Genomic DNA, 22,370 nt, shown 5'->3' on the forward strand with positions numbered 1-22,370 from the left:
TTACAGAGAAGAAGAGAAGAAGTTTGGAGTTGATCCCCTTGACTGCTCGAATGGTGATGGCCCACCTGGTGAACCACCTGGGGCACTACCCCCTCAGTGGGGGCCCTGCCATACTGCACAGCCTTGTCAGCGAGAACCACGACAATGCCCATGTGGAAGGCTCTGAGCTGTCCTCTGAGGTGTTTAGAAGCCCAAACCTGCAGCTGTTTGTATTTAACGATAGCACCCTCATCTCCTACCTTCAGACACCCACAGAAGGACTGGCAGGAGGATCACCAGTGGGCTGTCTCTCTGATGTGAGAGTAATTGTGAGGGATATCTCAGGGAAGTACTCTTGGGATGGTAAGGTTTTATATGGACCTTTGGAAGGCTGCTTAGCACCCAATGGAAGAAATCCTTCATTTCTGATTTCGAGCTGGCATCATGACACATTTGGACCTCAGAAAGACTCTTCTCAAGTTGAGGAGGGGGATGATGTTCTTGACAAGTTACTTGAAAACATTGGCCATACAAGTCCTGAATGCCTTTTACCATCACAGCTAAATCTAAATGAACCTTCCCTACCCCCATGTGGCATGAACTATGACCAAGAGAAGGAAATTATCGAGGTCATTTTGCGCCAAAATGCTCAGGAGGATGAGTATATCCAGAGTCATAACTTCGATTCTGCAATGAAAGTCACCAGCCAAGGGCAGCCCTCCCCAGTGGAGCCCCGAGGACCCTTTTATTTCTGCAGGTTATTGCTTGATGACTTGGGAATGAATTCTTGGGACAGAAGGTAACAATCCACGCTAGACCTCCAGTTATTTTATTATTTTCATGTACTTGTATTTTTTATCAGTTTGTGGTTGGGGAAGAAGAAAAGATTTGAGAAGAGAGAAGAGTGGAGATTTTTCTTTATTTTAACATTTGCAGCTTATTTTCTGCTACTAAATTAAAGCTAGAAATGAAATTATGCTGTACTGGTGTGCAGACTGAATTCCAAACATGTTGGATATTTTAAAGGATATCAAACATTGTGGGGGGGGGGGTGGGTAGGGCAGTGGTGGTTGTTGTTGTTTGTTTGTTTTTTGTTTTTTTAGACAGAGTCTTGCTCTTTTGCCTGGGCTGGAGCGCTGTGGTGTGGTCTTGGCTCACTGCAACCTCCGCCTCCCAGGTTCAAGCAATTCTTCTGCCTCAGTCTCCTGAGTAGCTGGGATTACAGGCACCTGCCACCATGCCCAGCTAATTTTTTGTATTTTTAGTAGAGATGGGGTTTCACTATGTTGGCCAGGCTGGTCTCGAACTCCTGACCTCATGAGTTACCCGCCTTGGCCTCCCAAACTGTTGGGATTATAAGCGTGAGCCACTGCACCTGGCTGAGAGTGTGTGTTTTAATTATTGTTTTGTCCATTATTGTTTCTGCCTTCATGCAGGAAGCAAATGAACTACAAAGGTGAATAAGCCACAGTCTAACCTTAGGTCTGATGTGGGAGATAGACCTAATACAACTCTGATAAAGGATAGAATGACCCAGGAGTTCATGAGTAATGATTAAATCCAATGGGAAGTACAGAGCAATGGAGAAGACTTTGTGGAAAGGGGCGGATTTGAGCTGGACCCTGATAGTGGAGTGGAGTTTTTAAGAACAGAGGTGGGGAAAAGGGATTCACAGCAGAGCTGACACTGGAAACAGACACAGTCACACAGTCACATGCATATAAGTCACAACACTCACCAAAGAGCCATCTGTGTCACTGGGTAGTAATGGGATGCCGGTGGAATTTTTATACCTTTGCATGTCTTACGGAGAATGGAGTTCATTCTGTAGGTTTCTATCACAAATCTTTTGTGAGTGAGGTGGTAGAGGATGGGTGATAGGTATTTTTATTAAATTACTGATTGAAAAGCGGCAAAATGGTTCTGTAATCACATGGTTTTTCTTCCATCCTTTTTTCTTTATAGGAAGAATTTTCATCTGTTGAAGAAAAATTCAAAATTACTGAGAGAGCTAAAAAATTTGGACTCCCGCCAGTGGTATGTGAAAGTATATCAAATCACTTTTTTCCTGTTTGTCTCTGGGTATTCTTGGATAACAGATACAACTGCAGGAATGAATACACTTACTGAGACATCCAAGGGTAGTTCTGTAACCTAGCATCTGGTGACATTTGCGCATGCCATACCTTTGGTGTTTTTTACTGTAAGGAATAAACTTTCATGTTTGGTACACTAAAAAGAGCTCACCACTCCCACCTAATCTGTACTTTTGATTGTCTTTCTTTGTGGCTGCCAGTAGAAATTTATTCTCATATGATCTCTGCAACCACCTCCTTATGATGAAGAAAAAGTTTACCTAGGTTAAACAGCCCATGGTTGCTCATACCCTGTCTAAAGCCAAGTGAGTCTGACTTCAAAATCCATGCTGTGTACCGCGGCGCTAACATTCTGTACTTGTGGCTTCATAGTGTTGGAAAGGTTAAAACTAGTGTGTTGGGAGCAAGATGGCCGAATAGGAACAGCTCCAGTCTCCAACTCCCAGCGCGAGCGACACAGAAGACCGGTGATTTCTGCATTTTCAACTGAGGTACTGGGGTCATCTCACTAGGGAGTGCCGGACAATCGGTGCTGGTCAGCTGCTGCAGCCTGACCAGCGAGAGCTGAAGCAGGGCGAGGCATCGCCTCACCTGGAAGCGCAAGGGGGAAGGGGATCCGTTTTCCTAGCCAGGGGAACTGAGACACACAACACCTGGAAAATCGGGTAACTCCCACCCCAATACTGCGCTGTAAGCATACAGGCACACCAGGAGAATATATCCCACACCTGGCCGGGAGGGTCCCACGCCCACGAAGCCTCCCTCACTGCTAACACAGCAGTCTGCCGCGATCTATCCGCAAGGCAGCAGCGAGGCTGGGGGAGGGGCGCCCGCCATTGCTGAGGCTTAAGTAGGTAAACAAAGCCGCTGGGAAGCTCGAACTGGGTGGAGCTCACAGCAGCTCAAGGAAGCCTGCCTGTCTCTGTAGTCTCCACCTCTGGGGACAGCGCACAGCTGAAGACCAACAGGGGAAGTAGCGGGAGCCGGTGCAGACGCAAACGACTCTGTCTGACAGCTTTGGGGAGAGCCGTGGATCTCCCAACGCGGAGGTTGAGATCTGAGAACGGAGACTGCCTGCTCAGGTGTGTCCCTCACCCCTGAGTAGCCTAGCTGGGAGAAATCCCCCACTAGGGGCAGTCTGACACCCCACACCTCACAGGGTGGAGTACACCCCTGAGAGGAAACTTCCAAAGGAAGAATCAGACAGGTACACTCGCTGTTCAGCAATATTCTATCTTCGGCAACCTCTGCTGCTGATACCCAGGCAAACAGGGTCTGGAGTGGACCTCAAGCAATCTCCAACAGACCAACAGACAGTCCTTCTGACTGTCAGAAGGAAAACTATCAAACAGGAAGGACACCTATACCAAAACCCCATCAGTACGTCACCACCATCAAAGACCAGAGACAGATAAAACCACAAAGATGGGGAAGAAGCAGGGCAGAAAAGCTGGAAATTCAAAAAATAAGAGCGCATCTCCCCCTGCAAAGGAGCGCAGCCCATCGCCAGCAACGGATCAAAGCTGGTCAGAGAATGACTTGGACGAGAGGAGAGAAGAAGGCTTCAGTCCATCAAACTTCTCAGAGCTAAAGGAGGAATTATATACCCAGCGCAAAGAAACTAAAAATCTTGAAAAAAGAGTGGAAGAATTGACAGCTAGACTAATTAATGCAGAGAAGATCATAAACGAAATGACAGAGATGAAAACCATGACACGAGAAATACGTGACAAATGCACAAGCTTCAGTAACGGACTCGATCAACTGGAAGAAAGAGTATCAGCGATTGAAGATCAAATGAATGAAATGAAGCAAGAAGAGAAACCAAAAGAAAAAAGAAGAAAAAGAAATGAGCAAAGCCTGCAAGAAGTATGGGATTACGTAAAAAGACCAAATCTACGTCTGATTGGGGTGCCTGAAAGTGAGGGGGAAAATGGAACCAAGTTGGAAAACACTCTTCAGGATATCATCCAGGAGAACTTCCCCAACCTAGTAGGGCAGGCCAACATTCAAATTCAGGAAATACAGAGAACGCCACAAAGATACTCCTCCAGAAGAGCAACTCCAAGACACATAATTGCCAGATTCACCAAAGTTGAAATGAAGGAAAAAATCTTAAGGGCAGCCAGAGAGAAAGGTCGGGTTACCCACAAAGGGAAGCCCATCAGACTAACAGCAGATCTCTCGGCAGAAACTCTACAAGCCAGAAGAGAGTGGGGGCCAATATTCAACGTTCTTAAAGAAAAGAATTTTAAACCCAGAATTTCATATCCAGACAAACTAAGTTTCATCAGTGAAGGAGAAATAAAATCCTTTACAGATAAGCAAATGCTTAGAGATTTTGTCACCACCAGGCCTGCCTTACAAGAGACCCTGAAGGAAGCCCTAAACATGGAAAGGAACAACCGGTACCAGCCATCGCAAAAACATGCCAAAATGTAAAGACCATCGAGGCTAGGAAGAAACTGCATCAACTAACGAGCAAAATAACCAGTTAATATCATAATGGCAGGATCAAGTTCACACATAACAATATTAACCTTAAATGTTAATGGACTAAATGCTCCAATTAAAAGACACAGACTGGCAAACTGGATAAAGAGTCAAGACCCATCAGTCTGCTGTATTCAGGAGACCCATCTCACATGCAGAGACATACATAGGCTCAAAATAAAGGGATGGAGGAAGATCTACCAAGCAAATGGAGAACAAAAAAAAAGCAGGGGTTGCAATCCTAGTCTCTGATAAAACAGACTTTAAACCATCAAAGATCAAAAGAGACAAAGAAGGCCATTACATAATGGTAAAGGGATCAATTCAACAGGAAGAGCTAACTCTCCTAAATATATATGCACCCAATACAGGAGCACCCAGATTCATAAAGCAAGTCCTCAGAGACTTACAAAGAGACTTAGACTCCCATACAATAATAATGGGAGACTTCAACACTCCGCTGTCAACATTAGACAGATCAACGAGACAGAAAGTTAACAAGGATATCCAGGAATTGAACTCATCTCTGCACCAAGCGGACCTAATAGACATCTATAGAACTCTCCACCCCAAATCAACAGAATATACATTCTTCTCAGCACCACATCGCACTTATTCCAAAATTGACCACATAATTGGAAGTGAAGCACTCCTCAGCAAATGTAAAAGAACAGAAATTATAACAAACTGTCTCTCAGACCACAGTGCAATCAAACTAGAACTCAGGACTAAGAAACTCAATCAAAACCACTCAACTACATGGAAACTGAACAACCTGCTCCTGAATGACTACTGGGTACATAACGAAATGAAAGCGGAAATAAAGATGTTCTTTGAAACCAATGAGAACAAAGATACAACATACCAGAATCTCTGGGACACATTTAAAGCAGTGTGTAGAGGGAAATTTATAGCACTAAATGCCCACAAGAGAAAGCAGGAAAGATCTAAAATTGACACTCTGACATCACAATTAAAAGAACTAGAGAGGCAAGAGCAAACACATTCAAAAGCTAGCAGAAGGCAAGAAATAACTAAGATCAGAGCCGAACTGAAGGAGATAGAGACACAAAAAACCCTCCAAAACATCAATGAATCCAGGAGTTGGTTTTTTGAAAAGATCAACAAAATTGACAGACCGCTAGCAAGGCTAATAAAGAAGAAAAGAGAGAGGCATCAAATAGATGCAATAAAAAATGATAAAGGGGATATCACCACTGACCCCACAGAAATACAAACTACCATCAGAGAATACTATAAACGCCTCTACGCAAATCAACTAGAAAATCTAGAAGAAATGGATAATTTCCTGGACACTTACACTCTCCCAAGGCTAAACCAGGAAGAAGTTGAATCCCTGAATAGACCAATAGCAGGCTCTGAAATTGAGGCAACAATTAATAGCCTACCCACCAAAAAAAGTCCAGGACCAGATGGATTCACAGCTGAATTCTACCAGAGGTACAAGGAGGAGCTGGTACCATTCCTTCTGAAACTATTCCAATCAATAGAAAAAGAGGGAATCCTCCCTAACTCATTTTATGAGGCCAACATCATCCTGATACCAAAGCCTGGCAGAGACACAACAAAAAAAGAGAATTTTAGACCAATATCCCTGATGAACATTGATGCAAAAATTCTCAATAAAATACTGGCAAACCGGATTCAGCAGCACATCAAAAAGCTTATCCACCATGATCAAGTGGGCTTCATCCCTGGGATGCAAGGCTGGTTCAACATTCGCAAATCAATAAACATAATCCAGCATATAAACAGAACCAAAGACAAGAACTACATGATTGTCTCAATAGATGCAGAAAAGGCTTTTGACAAAATTCAACAGCCCTTCATGCTAAAAACGCTCAATAAATTCGGTATTGATGGAACGTACCTCAAAATAATAAGAGCTATTTATGACAAACCCACAGCTAATATCATACTGAATGGGCAAAAACTGGAAAAATTCCCTTTGAAAACTGGCACAAGACAGGGATGCCCTCTCTCACCACTCCTATTCGACATAGTGTTGGAAGTTCTGGCTAGGGCAATCAGGCAAGAGAAAGAAATCAAGGGTATCCAGTTAGGAAAAGAAGAAGTCAAATTGTCCCTGTTTGCAGATGACATGATTGTATATTTAGAAAACCCCATCGTCTCAGCCCAAAATCTCCTTAAGCTGATAAGCAACTTCAGCAAAGTCTCAGGATACAAAATTAATGTGCAAAAATCACAAGCATTCTTATACACCAGCAACAGACAAGCAGAGAGCCAAATCAGGAATGAACTTCCATTCACAATTGCTTCAAAGAGAATAAAATACCTAGGAATCCAGCTTACAAGGGATGTAAAGGACCTCTTCAAGGAGAACTACAAACCACTGCTCAGTGAAATAAGAGGACACAAACAAATGGAAGAACATACCATGCTCATGGATAGGAAGAATCAATATCGTGAAAATGGCCATACTCCCCAAGGTTATTTATAGATTCAATGCCATCCCCATCAAGCTACCAATGAGTTTCTTCACAGAATTGGAAAAAACTGCTTTAAAAGTTCATATGGAACCAAAAAAGAGCCCGCATTGCCAAGACAATCCTAAGTCAAAAGGACAAAGCTGGAGGCGTCACGCTACCTGACTTCAAACTATACTACAAGGCTACAGTAACCAAAACAGCATGGTACTGGTACCAAAACAGAGATATAGACCAATGGAACAGAACAGAGTCCTCAGAAATAATACCGCACATCTACAGCCATCTGATCTTTGACAAACCTGAGAGAAACAAGAAATGGGGAAAGGATTCCCTATTTAATAAATGGTGCTGGGAAGTTTGGCTAGCCATAAGTAGAAAGCTGAAACTGGATCCTTTCCTTACCCCTTATACGAAGATTAATTCAAGATGGATTAGAGACTTAAATGTTAGACCTAATACCATAAAAACCCTAGAAGAAAATCTAGGTAGTACCATTCAGGACATAGGCATGGGCAAGGACTTCATGTCTAAAACACCAAAAGCAACGGCAGCAAAAGCAAAAATTGACAAATGGGATCTAATTAAACTAAAGAGCTTTTGCACAGCAAAAGAAACTACTATCAGAGTGAACAGGCAACCTACAGAATGGGAGAAAATTTTTGCAACCTACTCATCTGACAAAGGGCTAATATCCAGAATCTACAAAGAACTCAAACAAATATACGAGAAAAAAACAACCCCATCAAAAAGTGGGGAAAGGATATGAACAGACATTTCTCAAAAGAAGATATTCATACAGCCAACAGACACATGAAAAAATGCTCATCATCACTCGCCATCAGAGAAATGCAAATCAAAACCACAATGAGATACCATCTCACACCAGTTAGAATGGCAATCATTAAGAAGTCAGGAAACAACAGGTGTTGGAGAGGATGTGGAGAAATAGGAACACTTTTACACTGTTGGTGGGATTGTAAACTAGTTCAACCATTATGGAAAACAGTATGGCAATTCCTCAAGGATCTAGAACTAGATGTACCATATGACCCAGCCATCCCACTACTGGGTATATACCCAAAGGATTATAAATTATTCTACTACAAAGACACATGTACACGTATGTTTATTGCAGCACTATTCACAATAGCAAAGACTTGGAATCAACCCAAATGTCCATCTGTGACAGACTGGATTAAGAAAATGTGGCACATATACACCATGGAATACTATGCAGCCATAAAAAAGGATGAGTTTGCGTCCTTTGTAGGGACATGGATGCAGCTGGAAACCATCATTCTTAGCAAACTATCACAAGAAGAGAAAACCAAACACCGCATGTTCTCACTCATAGGTGGGAACTGAACAATGAGATCACTTGGACTCGGGAAGGGGAACATCACGCACTGGGGTCTATCATGGGGAGGGGGGAGGAGGGAGGGATTGCATTGGGGAGTTATACATGATATAAATGATGAATTGATGGGTGCTGACGAGTTGATGGGTGCAGCACACCAACATGGCATAAGTATACATATGTAACAAACCTGCACGTTATGCACATGTACCCTAGAACTTAAAGTATAATAAAAAAAAAATAAATAAAAATAAATAAATAAATAAATAAATAAAAAAACTAGTGTGTTGTAATTAATAACTCTCTGTTAATAAGCCTCATTCTCCAAAACTGGCCAGACTCTCAGATCCACCCCGTTCTATACTATCTCAGAAGCGTTTCTATAGATGAGCTCACAACCATGAAAAGTGTTTGATTTGGGGAATGTGTGTTTCCAAAATCATGTAAGTCAAGAATAAGTATAGTACTTGGTACATAACAGATGTTTCAAAGTTTTGAAGAGAATAAGCTGCCTCCTTAATCTTTAGTTTTTAAAAAAAACCTCTTAAAAAAAAAAAAAAAAAAAAAACTTCATTCCCCTTTATTCCACTTAGGAATATTGTAATATTCTCTCAGCTCTCAAATTAAAAATTCAGGTTGTTTTCCTCAAGTTTATTTTTCAACTCTTCACACTATATTTTATTCATTACATTTTTCTTACTACTCGTTAACTCATAAATTTTTAAATCCGTTTTGAGCTATATGTTTTTAAAGGGTGGTGCTGTCTGAGAAGTGAGAAGGAAGAAAGGAAATAACAGAGTCCTGCTTTGTCTTGACCAAAGTCATATCCTAGAATTTCAGAAAATTACTAGAGCTCTTTATTCCATTCATTAAATCCTTCATTCATCCACTCTCATGCTTCTCTTCTAAGTCGTAAGCTTCTCCTGCTTGCACTTACAGTGATGAGTTATAGCCTGCTGAATGAGTATTTTCACCATCGTGTGTTTCAGTGGCTTTGTGATGGTGTTATTGTTTATTTTAAAGTTTTGATCAAAACTCAAAGTGACACATGCTTAAATTTTATTGTCAAGCAAACTCTTGGTTCATGTCAGTATTATTTGCATATCACCTTCACAACTGTGTTTCTTCTTTGGTGTTTTGAATTCTTGAATTGGATGTAAACCCAACTAGCAAAGTCCAGTTGGAATTTTCTTTTAAACACTTGGAAGATTATGTTTCAGAAAGGTCCTTTGGTAATGTCACTAAGGACTGAGTAGATAAAATAATATTAAACTTACAGCTGTGTATTGTTTCCATCCTTCAGAAGCATGTGTTATTAAGATGGATTTGTTTGTGTTGACCATTTTGTGGGAATCAGAAGGGCATAAGTTTTCTTTTCTTTTTTTCTTTTCTTTTCTTCACCCTTCTACTTTCCCACCTGTCTCCCAGGTCACTCAGGACCTCTTATTGCATCTCATATCTACACACATGTTGAGGCATGAACTGTTTCGTGTATGTTTCCAAGTCTTGGGAATGTGACAGGATGGCTGTTCCAAACCTGATTCCCTCTGCAGAAGGGGATATGAGGGCCTTTTTCCCTAGGTGGCCTTACTCTTCTCTGGAGAGTGATACATATTTCAGTATCAAGAAATATACAGACATTTTTATAAAAACACAGAATTAAAATATTCATTTGTAATTTTACCTGGATAAAGGAGCCATTCTCTGTCCAGAAGCCTGCAGCTCCATTGCCATTTTAAATGTCTTTATTTCCTGACTTATCAGGTGAAACAGTAAAAGATTTGAATTTGAATAATTTTTTAAAGTCATTAGAAATGAAAAACCTGAAGCTGCCATTTCTCACCTTGCCCTTCACTGTATTCCATTTCCTGATTGTTCTTGTGATTCCTTTTCTCTAGAGGAACATAGATCAACTTTTCTATGGAAATTCTGTAAGGGATTTATTCTGAAGAACTCAGGGATTCACCATCCTCTCCCTCCTTCCTTTGGTATTAAATAAGCAGTCATTTGGGTTCCACACTCAGCTTTTTAAGCATATGCTGAATTATTCCAGGCTTCTTAGTATTAAGTGAATACTTGGTTTCATGTAATTGCGGTCAATTTGTTGAGTGTTAATGCACTTTAGTTGCATGAGGTACAATTGAATTAGCTCCCTGGGGTACTGTTGCAGCGAAATACGGCTTTGAATAGCTGAGTGGCAGTCCCCTCCCTGCGCCTTGATCAACCTTCACTTAAAACCCCAACTCCTGGATTTAGTGTCTTCCTGACATCAAGTGGGTATCAACTTATTTTAAGGTGAAGGGTGTTTTGAAGATTCTTTTTGAAGAAACTAGAAATAAGTCTGGTACTCCTCAGCTTTGAGAAATCTAGACTGCCCTGTATTTTGGTCAGGTAGCAGGTAAGAAAATACCTTGTCTGTCAACTTTCATTTTGAACATTTCTGTTTAATTCTGTTATCAATTTATCTCACTGCTCTTGATGCATAGTTCCTTCTTAACATGTTCTTTGGAAAAGTTGAGGCTATCTTGCAGCTATGGTCTAGATTGTCAATGCTATGATGAATGTACATACAAATCACAGTGGGCTTCCCTTTTAGATATAAATGCCTTCTTGCCACTGCATGGGGAGGTGGATGTTAAAATCATGCTTTCCTTTGGCTTTTTCATGTGACAGCACAAGGAAACTGAGCTATTCTGGTCTATTCCTAATAAGAAAGAACAGTGCATTCTAATGAGGAAGGGGAGATTGTTAATTTCATGTATGTGTGTTTCTGAATTACCTGCTCCTTCATACATTGGTGTGCTTCTTATGGATGTGAAGTGCTGTTGATGTGCTAATTACCATTTCAAAAGCATGGTTCTAATAAGGCCAGACACAGCTTCTGCATCCTAGCAGGCTCTCTGTGTACTAACATTTTGGAGAACGTGAAATTTGATGAATGTTTACAACTAAAGGTCATCTTTCCTCACACTCACATTGGTCAGCCCCATCATTCAGGCTTAGCTCTCTTGTGCTCCCACATTGAGTTAATGAGGGCTCAAGGACTTAGGAACAGCTGCAATGGAAAAAGCTTAGATTTTTAAGGAGAATAAACTGAAACATTGTAGATAAACCTGAGGTTGTCTTTATGTATGTAAAGTCTATAAAACAAAGAAAAATTAAATGCTGAGGATTTTTTACATATGTAGAGAGACCTGCAGATAGAAATTGAATAACTATACTTCTCCACCTTTGTTGAAAGAGGCAGTCTTTTAGGTCATAGGTTATGGTTTCTGTTATTATCCAAGTGCCCAAATTTCTGTAGCACTTGAAATAGTCTAGTCAGATTCTACGCCATTGGTGTCCCCTGCCTGTTGCTCAGGGCAGTGAATGGTGTGGCACTTTCAGGGCTTCCTGCTGCATGAGGACAAGCTTTCTAAATTTATTTTAAGGACATATTAAAGATATTCGGGCTGGGCATGTTGCTCAAGCCTATAAAGCCAGCACTTTGGGAGGCCAAGGTGGGTGGATCACCTGAGATCAGGAGTTCAAGACCAGCCTGGCCAACATGGTGAAACCCTGTCTCTACTAAAAATAATAATAAAAAATTAGCCAGGTGTGGTGGTGTGTGATGGCATGCACCTGTAGTCCCAACTACTGGGACGGCTGAGGCACAAGAATCACGTGAACACAGGAGGCGGAGGTTGCAGTGAGCTGAGATCACACCACTGCACTCCAGCCTGGGTGATGAAGTGAGACTGTCTCAAAAAACAGATATTGTGAAAAGATTAAAAACATTAAAGATTATCTTTAAGATGTATTAAAGATTACGTGAAAGTGTCTTTTAAAATGGAAGCAACCTAAATGAGGATTTGGGCTATGACATATTAATATAATGGAATGTTGTTACAATCATGTCTGTTGTAGAAGCACATGATATAAAAGTCTTCACACTAAAAAATGGTTGAAATGGTGAATTTTGTGATATGTATATTTTACCACAATAAAAAAAAGTGTTCACAGATATTTTAAGTGAAAAAATCTGTTGTAAAGCAGAATGTAGTAGCTTCTCATATGTGCATGCAAAAGTGCATCCTAAAATGGTGTAACGGCTATGTTCTTTGCTTATTATCTGTTGAAATTGCTAGTGATTTTTATTCTTCTCTTTTCTTTCTGTATTTTCTAATTCTTCTTCCAAATATGTTTATTACATATAACCTATGGGGGAAGTGAATAAGCTATCTTAGTAAAAGGAGAGAACTCTCTTCCTCCAGTTATTTGTGTAACTTTTTAATTGAGAGTCAATTAGTTCTGATTATGAAGTAGAGAAATAATGCACACAGAAGGAAATCTTAGAGAATTTGTTAAAATATGGAGCTCAGTTCCACTAATATGATATCTAATCAAATTACAATGTTGAAATATTAAACAAATTGACAGAACAAATATTTCTGTATTTAAGAACTTTACAGTTATTCCTATGAGATTTATCAGAATGTAGTGCAAAAAAAGGAGAAAGGTGGAACCGCTCTGGAAGTGGACATCGAAACTTTAAAAAAAACCATAACTCTTGGATGATTGGGCTAGGGAATGAATGATTCGTAATTAAAGCTCCATTTGAATAAGAACAGTGTTTTCATCTCTAAACTATCACCAAATGCTTGGTACAGCCCCAGGTGTTTTGTCGCTTTACTCCAGGGTATAATTTGTAGAAATTTATTATTAATGCATTCAAATGTATCACCTATATATCTGCTCAGTAACAGAGATTTAACTGAACACCTACTGTATACAAAGCAGTATGCTAGATGTACAAAAGAGAAAATGGCAGGGCTTCTTTTTTCAAAGTGCACATCACTTTTGCTTGATTTAATACCAGAGTATCCCAGATCTATCTTGGAACAAGCAGATGGAAGGTTTTGGCTAAAAGGGATTCCCCTGACTAGCCGTCCACCTTGTCAGGCACCCTCAGAATAGTCAGAGCCCAGGAGTTAGTAAACCCCTTCATGAAGAAAATACCTAAGTGTGTTCTGCTTGGAAGGATATTCTTTTTCTCATAAAATCGTGGCATATTTTATAGTTCCAATCACAGAGCCACCCAGTAGCCTAAAGTATGAGTTAAATACGGACAGTCACATAGATCTATTCACAATTTATATCTATTTGAAATACTTTAAAAGATTATTTTTTACCAAAAACAGAGAACTTACCAAATGATGTGCCCCAACCTGCTGGTCAGTGTATCTTGTATCTGAGGGTATGGTCTCAGGAAGCAGATGGCCTTGCCGCAGTTCCCATCCCCTGCTTGCTGGGTGTGCTTTTTGTTTCACTTTCTGTGCTTCCGTTCAACCACCTCTGCTAGGGAGGTGATAATAATACTCATCTCTTTAGCACATTTGTGAAGAATAAATGAGATCATGTGTCAGACCATCTCAGAACACTGACTGACCCCTAGCAGGTTCTCAGTAAATGCAAGCTCAGTGGTAGAAGTCATGCTGGTGGTATTAATAGTAGTGAAGTAAAATTTTACGTATAAGAATTCTAACTCCTTTAAATTTAAAAATTTATAGCCGTGAGACACACAAAATCGCAGTGTTTTACATTGCTGAAGGTCAAGAAGACAAGTGTTCAATCCTCTCTAACGAAGGAGGAAGCCAAGCATATGAAGACTTTGTTGCTGGACTTGGATGGGAGGTAATGCATTTCATTCAGTAGGTGTTTATTGACCAGCACTATTTAAAGATGTGTCCAAACTAGACATTGTATAAGTTTTTACATGTGCTTTTGCATTCAAATATAGCATAGGTAGAGTTCTGGAATTGAAGAATTTATTGGATTTGACATCTATTAGTTGCTTGTCAGTATTTAATACGTGAACTTTTGTTTTCCTTTAACTTTCCTCTTAATATTTTTTCATTTGCTTTTTATCAGAACTGAATAGTCAGATGGGCTCTCCCAGCCATAGACAGTTTGTAGTAAGAGAAGACAAATGTGGGCAGAGAAGCAATGGCTTTGGCCACAGTATGGAGATTGAAGAAGAAGTCAATGACTTGATGGGTGAAAAGATGAAGAAAGAGTTGGATGAAGTCAAAAGTTGCAATGAAAATATAATATGATAGCCATGATGGTTTAGCTATCAACCTATTTCCCTAAGGTAGATCTCAGGATGATTGATGTTGGAAAAGTTTATTTTTTCTTTATTAAATGGTACTCTGACATACAGACATATCGCGCGCGCGCACACACACACACACACACACACACACACACACACACACCTTTCCCCCCAAAACATAAACCTAAACAAAAAAATTCCTAGAATCTGAAAGACTTAGTAGTAGTTACAATGGAAATCAACATATCTAAAATAATTTACTTATTTTTTTCTTTTTTCTTTTCTTTTTTTAGACAGAGTCTTGCTCTGTCACCAGGCTGGAGTGCAGTCGCATGATCTTGGCTCACTGCAACCTCCACCTCCCGGGTTCAAGCTCTTCTCCTGCCTCAGCCTGCCAAGTAGCTGAGACTACAGGCACGCACCACCACGCCCAGCTAATTTTTTTGTATTTTTAGTAGAGACGGGGTTTCACCGTGTTGGCCATGATGATCTTGATCTCTTAACCTCGTGGTTCACCTGCCTTGGCCTCCCAAAGTGCTGGGATTACAGGCGTGAGCCACCGCATCCGGCCAATTTCCTTATTTTTTATTAGTTTCTTGAGTACCTGTGCTGTGAAAAACTTTCTGGGTGCCTTTGAGAGCTCAATGCTAGCAAGGGGACTGAGGTAGGGATGGGGACAGGGTAAGAGTACATGAGAGTCAAAACGACATCCTTACTAAGGCAAGTAGGTTTGAGTCTAACAGTTACTGCACTTCCAGTAAATCATTGTTCTCACAAGTAAGGCTACTTCTAATTTGTCATAGAATATAGTTATTATTTAATATATTTTTAAGTCATACCTTATCAATTAGAGTTTTAAGAGTATATGTTTACTATATTTGGCATGGAGGAGATTCTTCTATTTCTTTTTTCATATGTGTTAGAATAGGTGTTTTACTGAAAGAATACTAGTCTATGACAAGTTAAACATTTTGGATAAAGACACTAAGAAGTGAACACTCATGCCGTAACTTTAAAATGAATTATGACTCATAAACTTTCAGCAGTGGTGTAAAGTGGTTGTTCAACCCTTTTGAAAGGCAGTTTAGCAAAGTTTGCTGAATATTTTTAATATTGGTACCTTTTGACCCAGCGTCTTAGAAGAACACTCCTTTGAGTGTGCTTTCTGATTTGAAAAAGCAGAAACCCCCAAATTCCATCAATACGGAACCTATGTATACACACACATATATATATACACACACATACATTTATACATACAGGTGGGAAAAAAGTTAGAGATTATATACCAAAAGTTTGATAGTGGTTTTATTCAGTTGATATGATTATAGAGCACTTTCATTTTTAATGTTTTTTATTTCTTTAACATTTTAATCTGGTCTAACTTTGTATTACATTTGTTTGTAATCAGAAAGAAAGATATAAAAATGAAAATAATTTATGTTTTTGTGAATTCAGAGTCCTGCTTAGTGAAAGAACAGCTCATTTTTGATCCTCACTCTTTCTTCTTTGTGACCTTTGTCAGGTGGATCTCTCCACCCACTGTGGGTTCATGGGTGGCCTTCAGCGCAATGGCAGCACCGGGCAGACGGCCCCTTACTATGCTACCTCGACTGTGGAAGTGATTTTCCACGTTTCCACTCGAATGCCGTCAGACTCAGACGATTCCCTCACCAAAAAGGTAAGGGGTCTCCTCAGGCACCATTCTTAGCTGCCCTGGTTTGTTGGTGAGGTTCTCCTAAGACAGACAAATACAAAGGTAGAACGCACACTGAGATGGTTTCCTCTGAACTCTACGACCCTGAGATTAAGGTTTAGGAAAAGAAAGGGTCTTAAATGTTACTTTTGCATCTTCCCTCCCGTGAATATTACCTGATGGAAAATGACATTTTTGATCTCACAGATTGTCAAAGGTTACAAAGTATGATAACCCTGTCCTGGTGGGGCTCTGGGAAAGCAGGCCCCTCCAAGGCTCGCTACAGAGCGATTTGGCAGCATCTGTCAACTTAAGTGCAGGTGTGCAGCTGCCCAGCAGCCCCACTGTTGCCCCTTACCTTTTATTCTTCAACTTGCTCTGTGGCCAGTTTTCCTTAGAAGTCAAAGGAAACCTTATCCACCCCTGAGGAACCTCCCTCAGGGAACTTGGCCTTTACCTTCCAACCTGCAGGATGTTTGCCTCAGGCGACCCTGTGTTAAAAGTGAGGAGCGCCTTAAAAGAAAAGGCATTTGACTCTAGGAAAGAAGCCTCTAATTGGATCTGCTTCTGTAAGCTTCCAGATGAGGAGAACGTCTCAGAGCAACTGTGATTTGCACTCACCTGGCCTGCTAGCAGGTGGGGAACCTAGAATTCCCACTTTCTCTCTCCCTATCACATAAATGCAAGGGACTGAGGGCAGCACCTCAGGTGCTGACTAAGGCTGGCCACTGGAGAGTCTACTGTGGTGGTTATAGCCAGACCCCGGTGACAGGCGCAACAGGGATCAGATGTATAGTCAGTTATTTCATCAGCCTGTGCCTCAGTTTTTCATCTATTAAGTGAGATAAAAAACACAGCCTATGTTACAGGGTTGTTGAGTGAAGTAAATGAGATAATTCCTATGAAATTATGAAATTGCTTAGCACGGTCTCTGACCATCATCCCTCATTATTGCCCGTTGGTCTAATTGATTCTTTTTTTCCCGCCCCATTAGCCAGGTGCTTTATGTTGGCAGATTGGCCTCACTGTACCTGCTTTATTTCTTTATTGCACGGTTTTGCTTTTTCACCACTGCAACCACGGATGTCTGGACTGTGTACAGGCATACCTTGTTTCATTGTGCAGCACTTTATTGCGCTTCACAGGTATTACATTTTTTACAAATTGGATATTTGTGGCAACCCTTAAACAAGTCTATCGGCACCATTTTTCCAACAGCAGGTGCTCATTTGTGTCTCTGTCTCATTTTGTAATGTTCACAGTGTTTCTAACTTTATTATTATTATTATTATTGTTATCATCATCTCATATGGTGGTCTGTAATCAGTGATCTTTGATGTTGCTATCGTAATTATTTTGGGACACCACAAACTGCCCATATAAGATGGCAAACTTAATTGATACATGTTGGGTGTTTTCTGACTGCTTCACCCACCGGCCGTTTAATAACCCCGTGTGGCCTCAAAGTATTCAAGTGAAAGGAAAAATTGGATGTCTCTCACTAGAAATCAAAAGCTAGGAACAATTAGAAGACATATTGAAAGCTGAGATAGGCCAAGAGCTAGACATCTTTAAGCATTTACCCAAGTTTTGAACATAAAGGAAAAGTTTTTGAAGGAAATTAAAAGTGCTACTCCAGTGAACACATGAATAATAAGAAAATGAAATAGCTTGTTACTGATATGGAGAAAGTTTTAGTGGCCTGAACAGAAGATAAAACCAGCCATAACATTCCCGTAAGCCAGAACCTAATCCAGAGCAAGACCCTACACTGTTCAATTTTATGAAGGCTGAGAGAGATGAGGAAGCTGCAGAAGAAAAGTTTGAAGCTTGTCAAGGTTGGTTCATGAAGTTTGAGGAAAGAAGCTGTCTCCATAAAATGAAAGTGCAAGGTGCAGGAGCAAGTGCTCATGGAGAAGCTGCAGCTTATCCAGAAAATCTAGCTAAGATCTCTGATGGAGGTGGCTGCACTAAACAACAGATTTTCAGTGTAGTAAAAACAGCCTTCTATTGGAAGAAGGTGCTATCTAGCACTTTCATAACTAGAGGAAAAGTTAATGCTTGGTTTCAAAGCTTCAAAGGAACAGACTGAGTCTCTTGTTAGGGCTAATACAGCTGGTGACTTTAAGTTGAAGCCAGTGCTCATTTATCATTCCCCAAATTCTAGGACCCTTAAACATTATGCTGAATCTACTCTACCTGTGCTCTGTAAATGGAACAACAAAACGTCTGTTTAGAGCATGGTTTACTGAAGATTTGAAGCCCACTGTTGAGACCTACTACTCAGAATAAGAGATTTATTTCAGAGTATTACTGCTCATTGACAATGTACCTCATCACCCAAGAGCTCTGAAGGAGACATAGTGTTGTTTTTCATGCCTGCTAACACAATATCCATATTCTGCAACCCACAGATCAAAGAGTAATTTCAACTTTCAAGTCTTACTATTTAAGAACTTTCATAAGGCTATGGCTGCCATATGTAGTGATTTCTCTGATGGATCTGGCAAAGAACATTGAAAACCTTCTGGAAAGGATTCACCGTTCTAGATGCCATTAGGAACATTCATGATTCATGGGAACAGATCAAGATATCAACATTCACAGGAGTTTGGATAAAGTAGAGTCCCACCCTCGTGGATGACTTTAAAAGATTCAAGACTTCAATGAAGGAAGTCACTGCACATGTAGCAGAAATAGCAAGAGAATTAGAAGCGGAGACTGAAGATGTAGCTGAATTACTGCAATGTCATGATAAAATTTGACTGGATGACAAGTTGCTTCTTACGGATAAGCAAAGAAAGTGGGTTTCTTGAGAAGGAATCTGTTCTCAGTGACGATGCTATGAACATTGTTGAAATGACATCAAAGGATTTAGAATATTCCATAAATTTAATTGGTAAAGCAGTGACAGGGTTTGAGAGTATTACTCCGATTTCAAAAGAAGTTCTGCTGTGGGCAAAATGCAGTCAGACACCATCACATGCTACAGAGAAATCTTTCATGAAAGGAAGAGTCAATCAATGTAGCAATTTCATTATCCTATTTTAAGAAATTGCCACAGCCACCCCAGCCTTTAGCAACCACCAGCCTGATCAATCAGGAGCCAACAACATCAAGGGAAAACCCTGTATCAGCAAAAAAAGACTACAACTCACTGACGGCTCAGATAATCATTAGCAGCTTTTAGCAATAGAATTTTTTTATTAATATATGTATGTTAAGAAATAATACTATTGCATATTTAATAGACTATAGTAAACATAAGTTTTAGGCATACTGCTTTCCCAGTGCACACAAAAATTTGTGTGATTTGCTTTATTGCAATATTTGCAATATCTAGAAAACCTATTGCAGATATGTCTGGAACCAAGCGTATAATGTCTCTGAGGTGTGCCTGTATATGATGGGCAACAGTGCATGTGAAACATCAGAACTCGAGTCATGGCCCAATTACAGATGACTTTCATAGCGATCAAGTGTCTCAGATGTACAAAGCACAGTTTGCATTCAAAAACTCAGCAGCCTTTCCCTCTCCTGCCCCAGCATGCTATAATGACCTCCTGGGGGTGGCAGTACTACAGTCAGAAGCGCTGACCACGTGCTGGTTCCCACAGGTCTTGGAGGAGCTGCCTCAGTGTTGGGTTTTGATGGCTGCCCCTGGCTGTAGAACTCTCAGCAATGAGAACTCTGCCCTCCAAGAGTTTACCAGGATCTCAGACTCTAGTGTAGCTTACCAGGATCCTAAGCTGGGCTCACACATCTTTTTTATGTGCAGTACATTGTAAATTATTTCTGCTTTGCAAATGTGTCACCATATTCTATACTTTTCTTATGACTAAGAATTATTTTGTTAAAAGATACAATTTTTAAAATATAAAATATTTTGTAAAATTATTTCTTAAGTAGGACTGTTTTTTCTTTTTTGAGAAAAGACATGTTTTCTTGTTAAAATGCCAGGCTGTAAATAATGTTCTAAGACTTGGCCTGGTTGAAAGATTCCCTACTGTAATAATCAAAATTCAGCTGATACCTTTTGCAGCTCTAAGATTTAGCATCATTAGTGATAAACTCTCTTTATCAGATGTCTCACAGCTAGACTAAAAATCAGTCACAGTAACAGCAGCCCACAGTTCCTTGTCTTATTCTAACTAAATTGTCCCTAACAGCTTAAAAATGAGCTACAAAATTCTAAAGTGATTCATGCTCTCTTCTGCCCCCATCACGGGGGGACTTTTTCAATTCTGCAATCCGGTTGCAACCCCATACTGAACTCTTGATCCTTCACTGCAGAAATTTGTTAGCTCTAGCTAGATTAGATTTTTCACAGCTAATCTAACTGCTGTAGGGGTTTGCAGAGTGGGGACAGAGCTGTGCTATTGGATTTGTCCAATTCATTTGACTCCAGGACTATAATTGCACTTATGTCTTACAAGGCTTTTATAGCCTCAGGCTGGCCAGCCACATAAAAAACAAATTGGCAGTGATACAGTACGAGTGAAAAGGGATGAAAGGCCCACATTATCAGTCTCCAGGCAGCGCTGTTCTGGCAGGAAGTTTCTTGGTTAATTTACAAATAAAACTTAGATTTTAGGATGGGCACACTGTCAGCTGAACAATGGGGATGTCAGGCCTGACTGTTACTTAGTAAAAGTAGCAGCCGGGCCCACTGAGGAGCAGGAATTCTTCAATCAAACAGACGACTCCTTCTGGAGCCAGCTGGCGATGTAATGCAATTAGTTGAGAAAGGAGGTCAGCCTATTAGGTGTGTACCATGACCAGTGCCACCAGTGGCGTGCAGCCTGGCAGCAACAACAGACAGAATGGCTTAGGCAAAGGGACTTTAAAACTCTGTTAGGATGAAAAGTTGTGGGGCTGGGATTGATTTCTTAAGACTTAAAATCTGAGCATTTGTTCTGAGCCTGATGAGTATCCAGGCATTCTGGAGCCTGTTGTGCAGTTGAAGGAGTAGCTAACATAAACACCGGCTCCATTCCAGGAGACTCATCATTCTTCTCCAGTTACATAGGAACCAGATCAACTTGACTTGTATGCACTCACTGAACTCACTGGTGGGTTTCTAATTTGAGGGCCTCTAATCACAGTTCTTTAGTATTCACAAAATTAGGTCTCCATGATGGACTCTTCTTTAAATTGGGCAGCACTTTGAGGTGTCCAGAGTATTCTGTATGTTCTGACGTGGTTGACAGTTTGCCCAGATGAATTTTATTTATTTTACCTACCTGTTTTCTTATAGGCAAAAGAAGCCATATTTTTGCCCTTTGCTCCAGATTTATCAGCCAGTTGTTCCCATGGCCTTAGCTTTTAGTTTTGTGATTTAGCTAGTTAAACTATGACGTATCCAGAAGTCTGAGTCACATGTCACTGAAAGCAGCTTTGAGATGATGAATATATATCATTACCACACAAAAATAGCTTTTCCTTAATGACAGAATTGCCACACTGGGAGGATGGGTCTATTAGTGTGAAACTACCCTCCCTTGCTGTGGTTCTGAGAATACAGATGCAAGTAAAATTAAGAGATACTTAGGTTATGTAGTTGAGTAACCCAATTTAAAATGGGAAAGTAACTACAAAATTTCAATAATCACGGTATTACCTCACAGTTAATGTTTTGCAACTAATACTTGTGGACTTGTGGATCAAAAGGAGCTGTCACAGATACTAGAGCACCCACATCAGGTGGTGGCAGCACGTTTGAGGGGTGTTTAGTAGGTGTTTCCATTCAGACATTTGTGCAAGCATTATACGAAGGGACCCAGAGCCACTCTGAAGCTGGCTGTCTTTGCAGGGTGAGGGCTGTAAGTGTGGATTCTGGGATAGCCCCAGTTCTCACGACTGCCTTCTGCAGGTCTAAATTCCCCTTACAGTGCCAGTTAGATACTATTCGTATTTCCCTGAGAACATACCTATATTAGGTTCTTGGTGATGCTGGCTACCATGTTTTTACTTCAAAAGGACTGAATTTAGGAGTGTATTGTAATGTCTTTGCATGTTTTATTAAAAAGAAAAAAGAAAAAGAAAAGCTGTAGCAAATATAGGAATGGAGAAATAGAAAGAGCTGTTCAGCACCACTAGGAGGCCCAGTGTTGTATTTTGTTTAAAACTATGTAAGGGGTTGTCTACACCTTTTGCCTCCTATTCTTTTACCTTTATATGGGAA

At 40.4% G+C, this 22,370-nt stretch overlaps 1 protein-coding gene across 9 annotated transcripts in view; it reads left to right on the plus strand.

The window, feature by feature from the left end:
• Positions 1-22,370, plus strand: part of RALGAPA2 (Ral GTPase activating protein catalytic alpha subunit 2) — a 329,915-nt gene that overhangs the window by 201,159 nt on the left and 106,386 nt on the right. For 8 of the 9 annotated variants that reach the window (XR_004052562.1, XM_030914151.1, XM_010369111.2 and 5 more), the window contains 4 exons: positions 7-778; positions 1,945-2,016; positions 13,946-14,069; positions 16,016-16,171. Coding sequence is in view for 8 of the 9 variants with exons in the window: in XM_030914151.1 (XP_030770011.1) it covers positions 7-778; positions 1,945-2,016; positions 13,946-14,069; positions 16,016-16,171 (1,124 nt within the window). In the remaining variant the exon portion in view is untranslated. Of the gene's footprint in view, positions 1-6; positions 779-1,944; positions 2,017-13,945; positions 14,070-14,306; positions 14,530-16,015; positions 16,172-22,370 lie in introns of those variants that run through there. The other variant, XM_030914155.1, reaches the window with a different exon arrangement.

Source organism: Rhinopithecus roxellana, chromosome 13 (genome assembly GCF_007565055.1).
Source record: "Rhinopithecus roxellana isolate Shanxi Qingling chromosome 13, ASM756505v1, whole genome shotgun sequence".
NCBI classification, from domain to species: Eukaryota; Metazoa; Chordata; class Mammalia; order Primates; family Cercopithecidae; genus Rhinopithecus; species Rhinopithecus roxellana.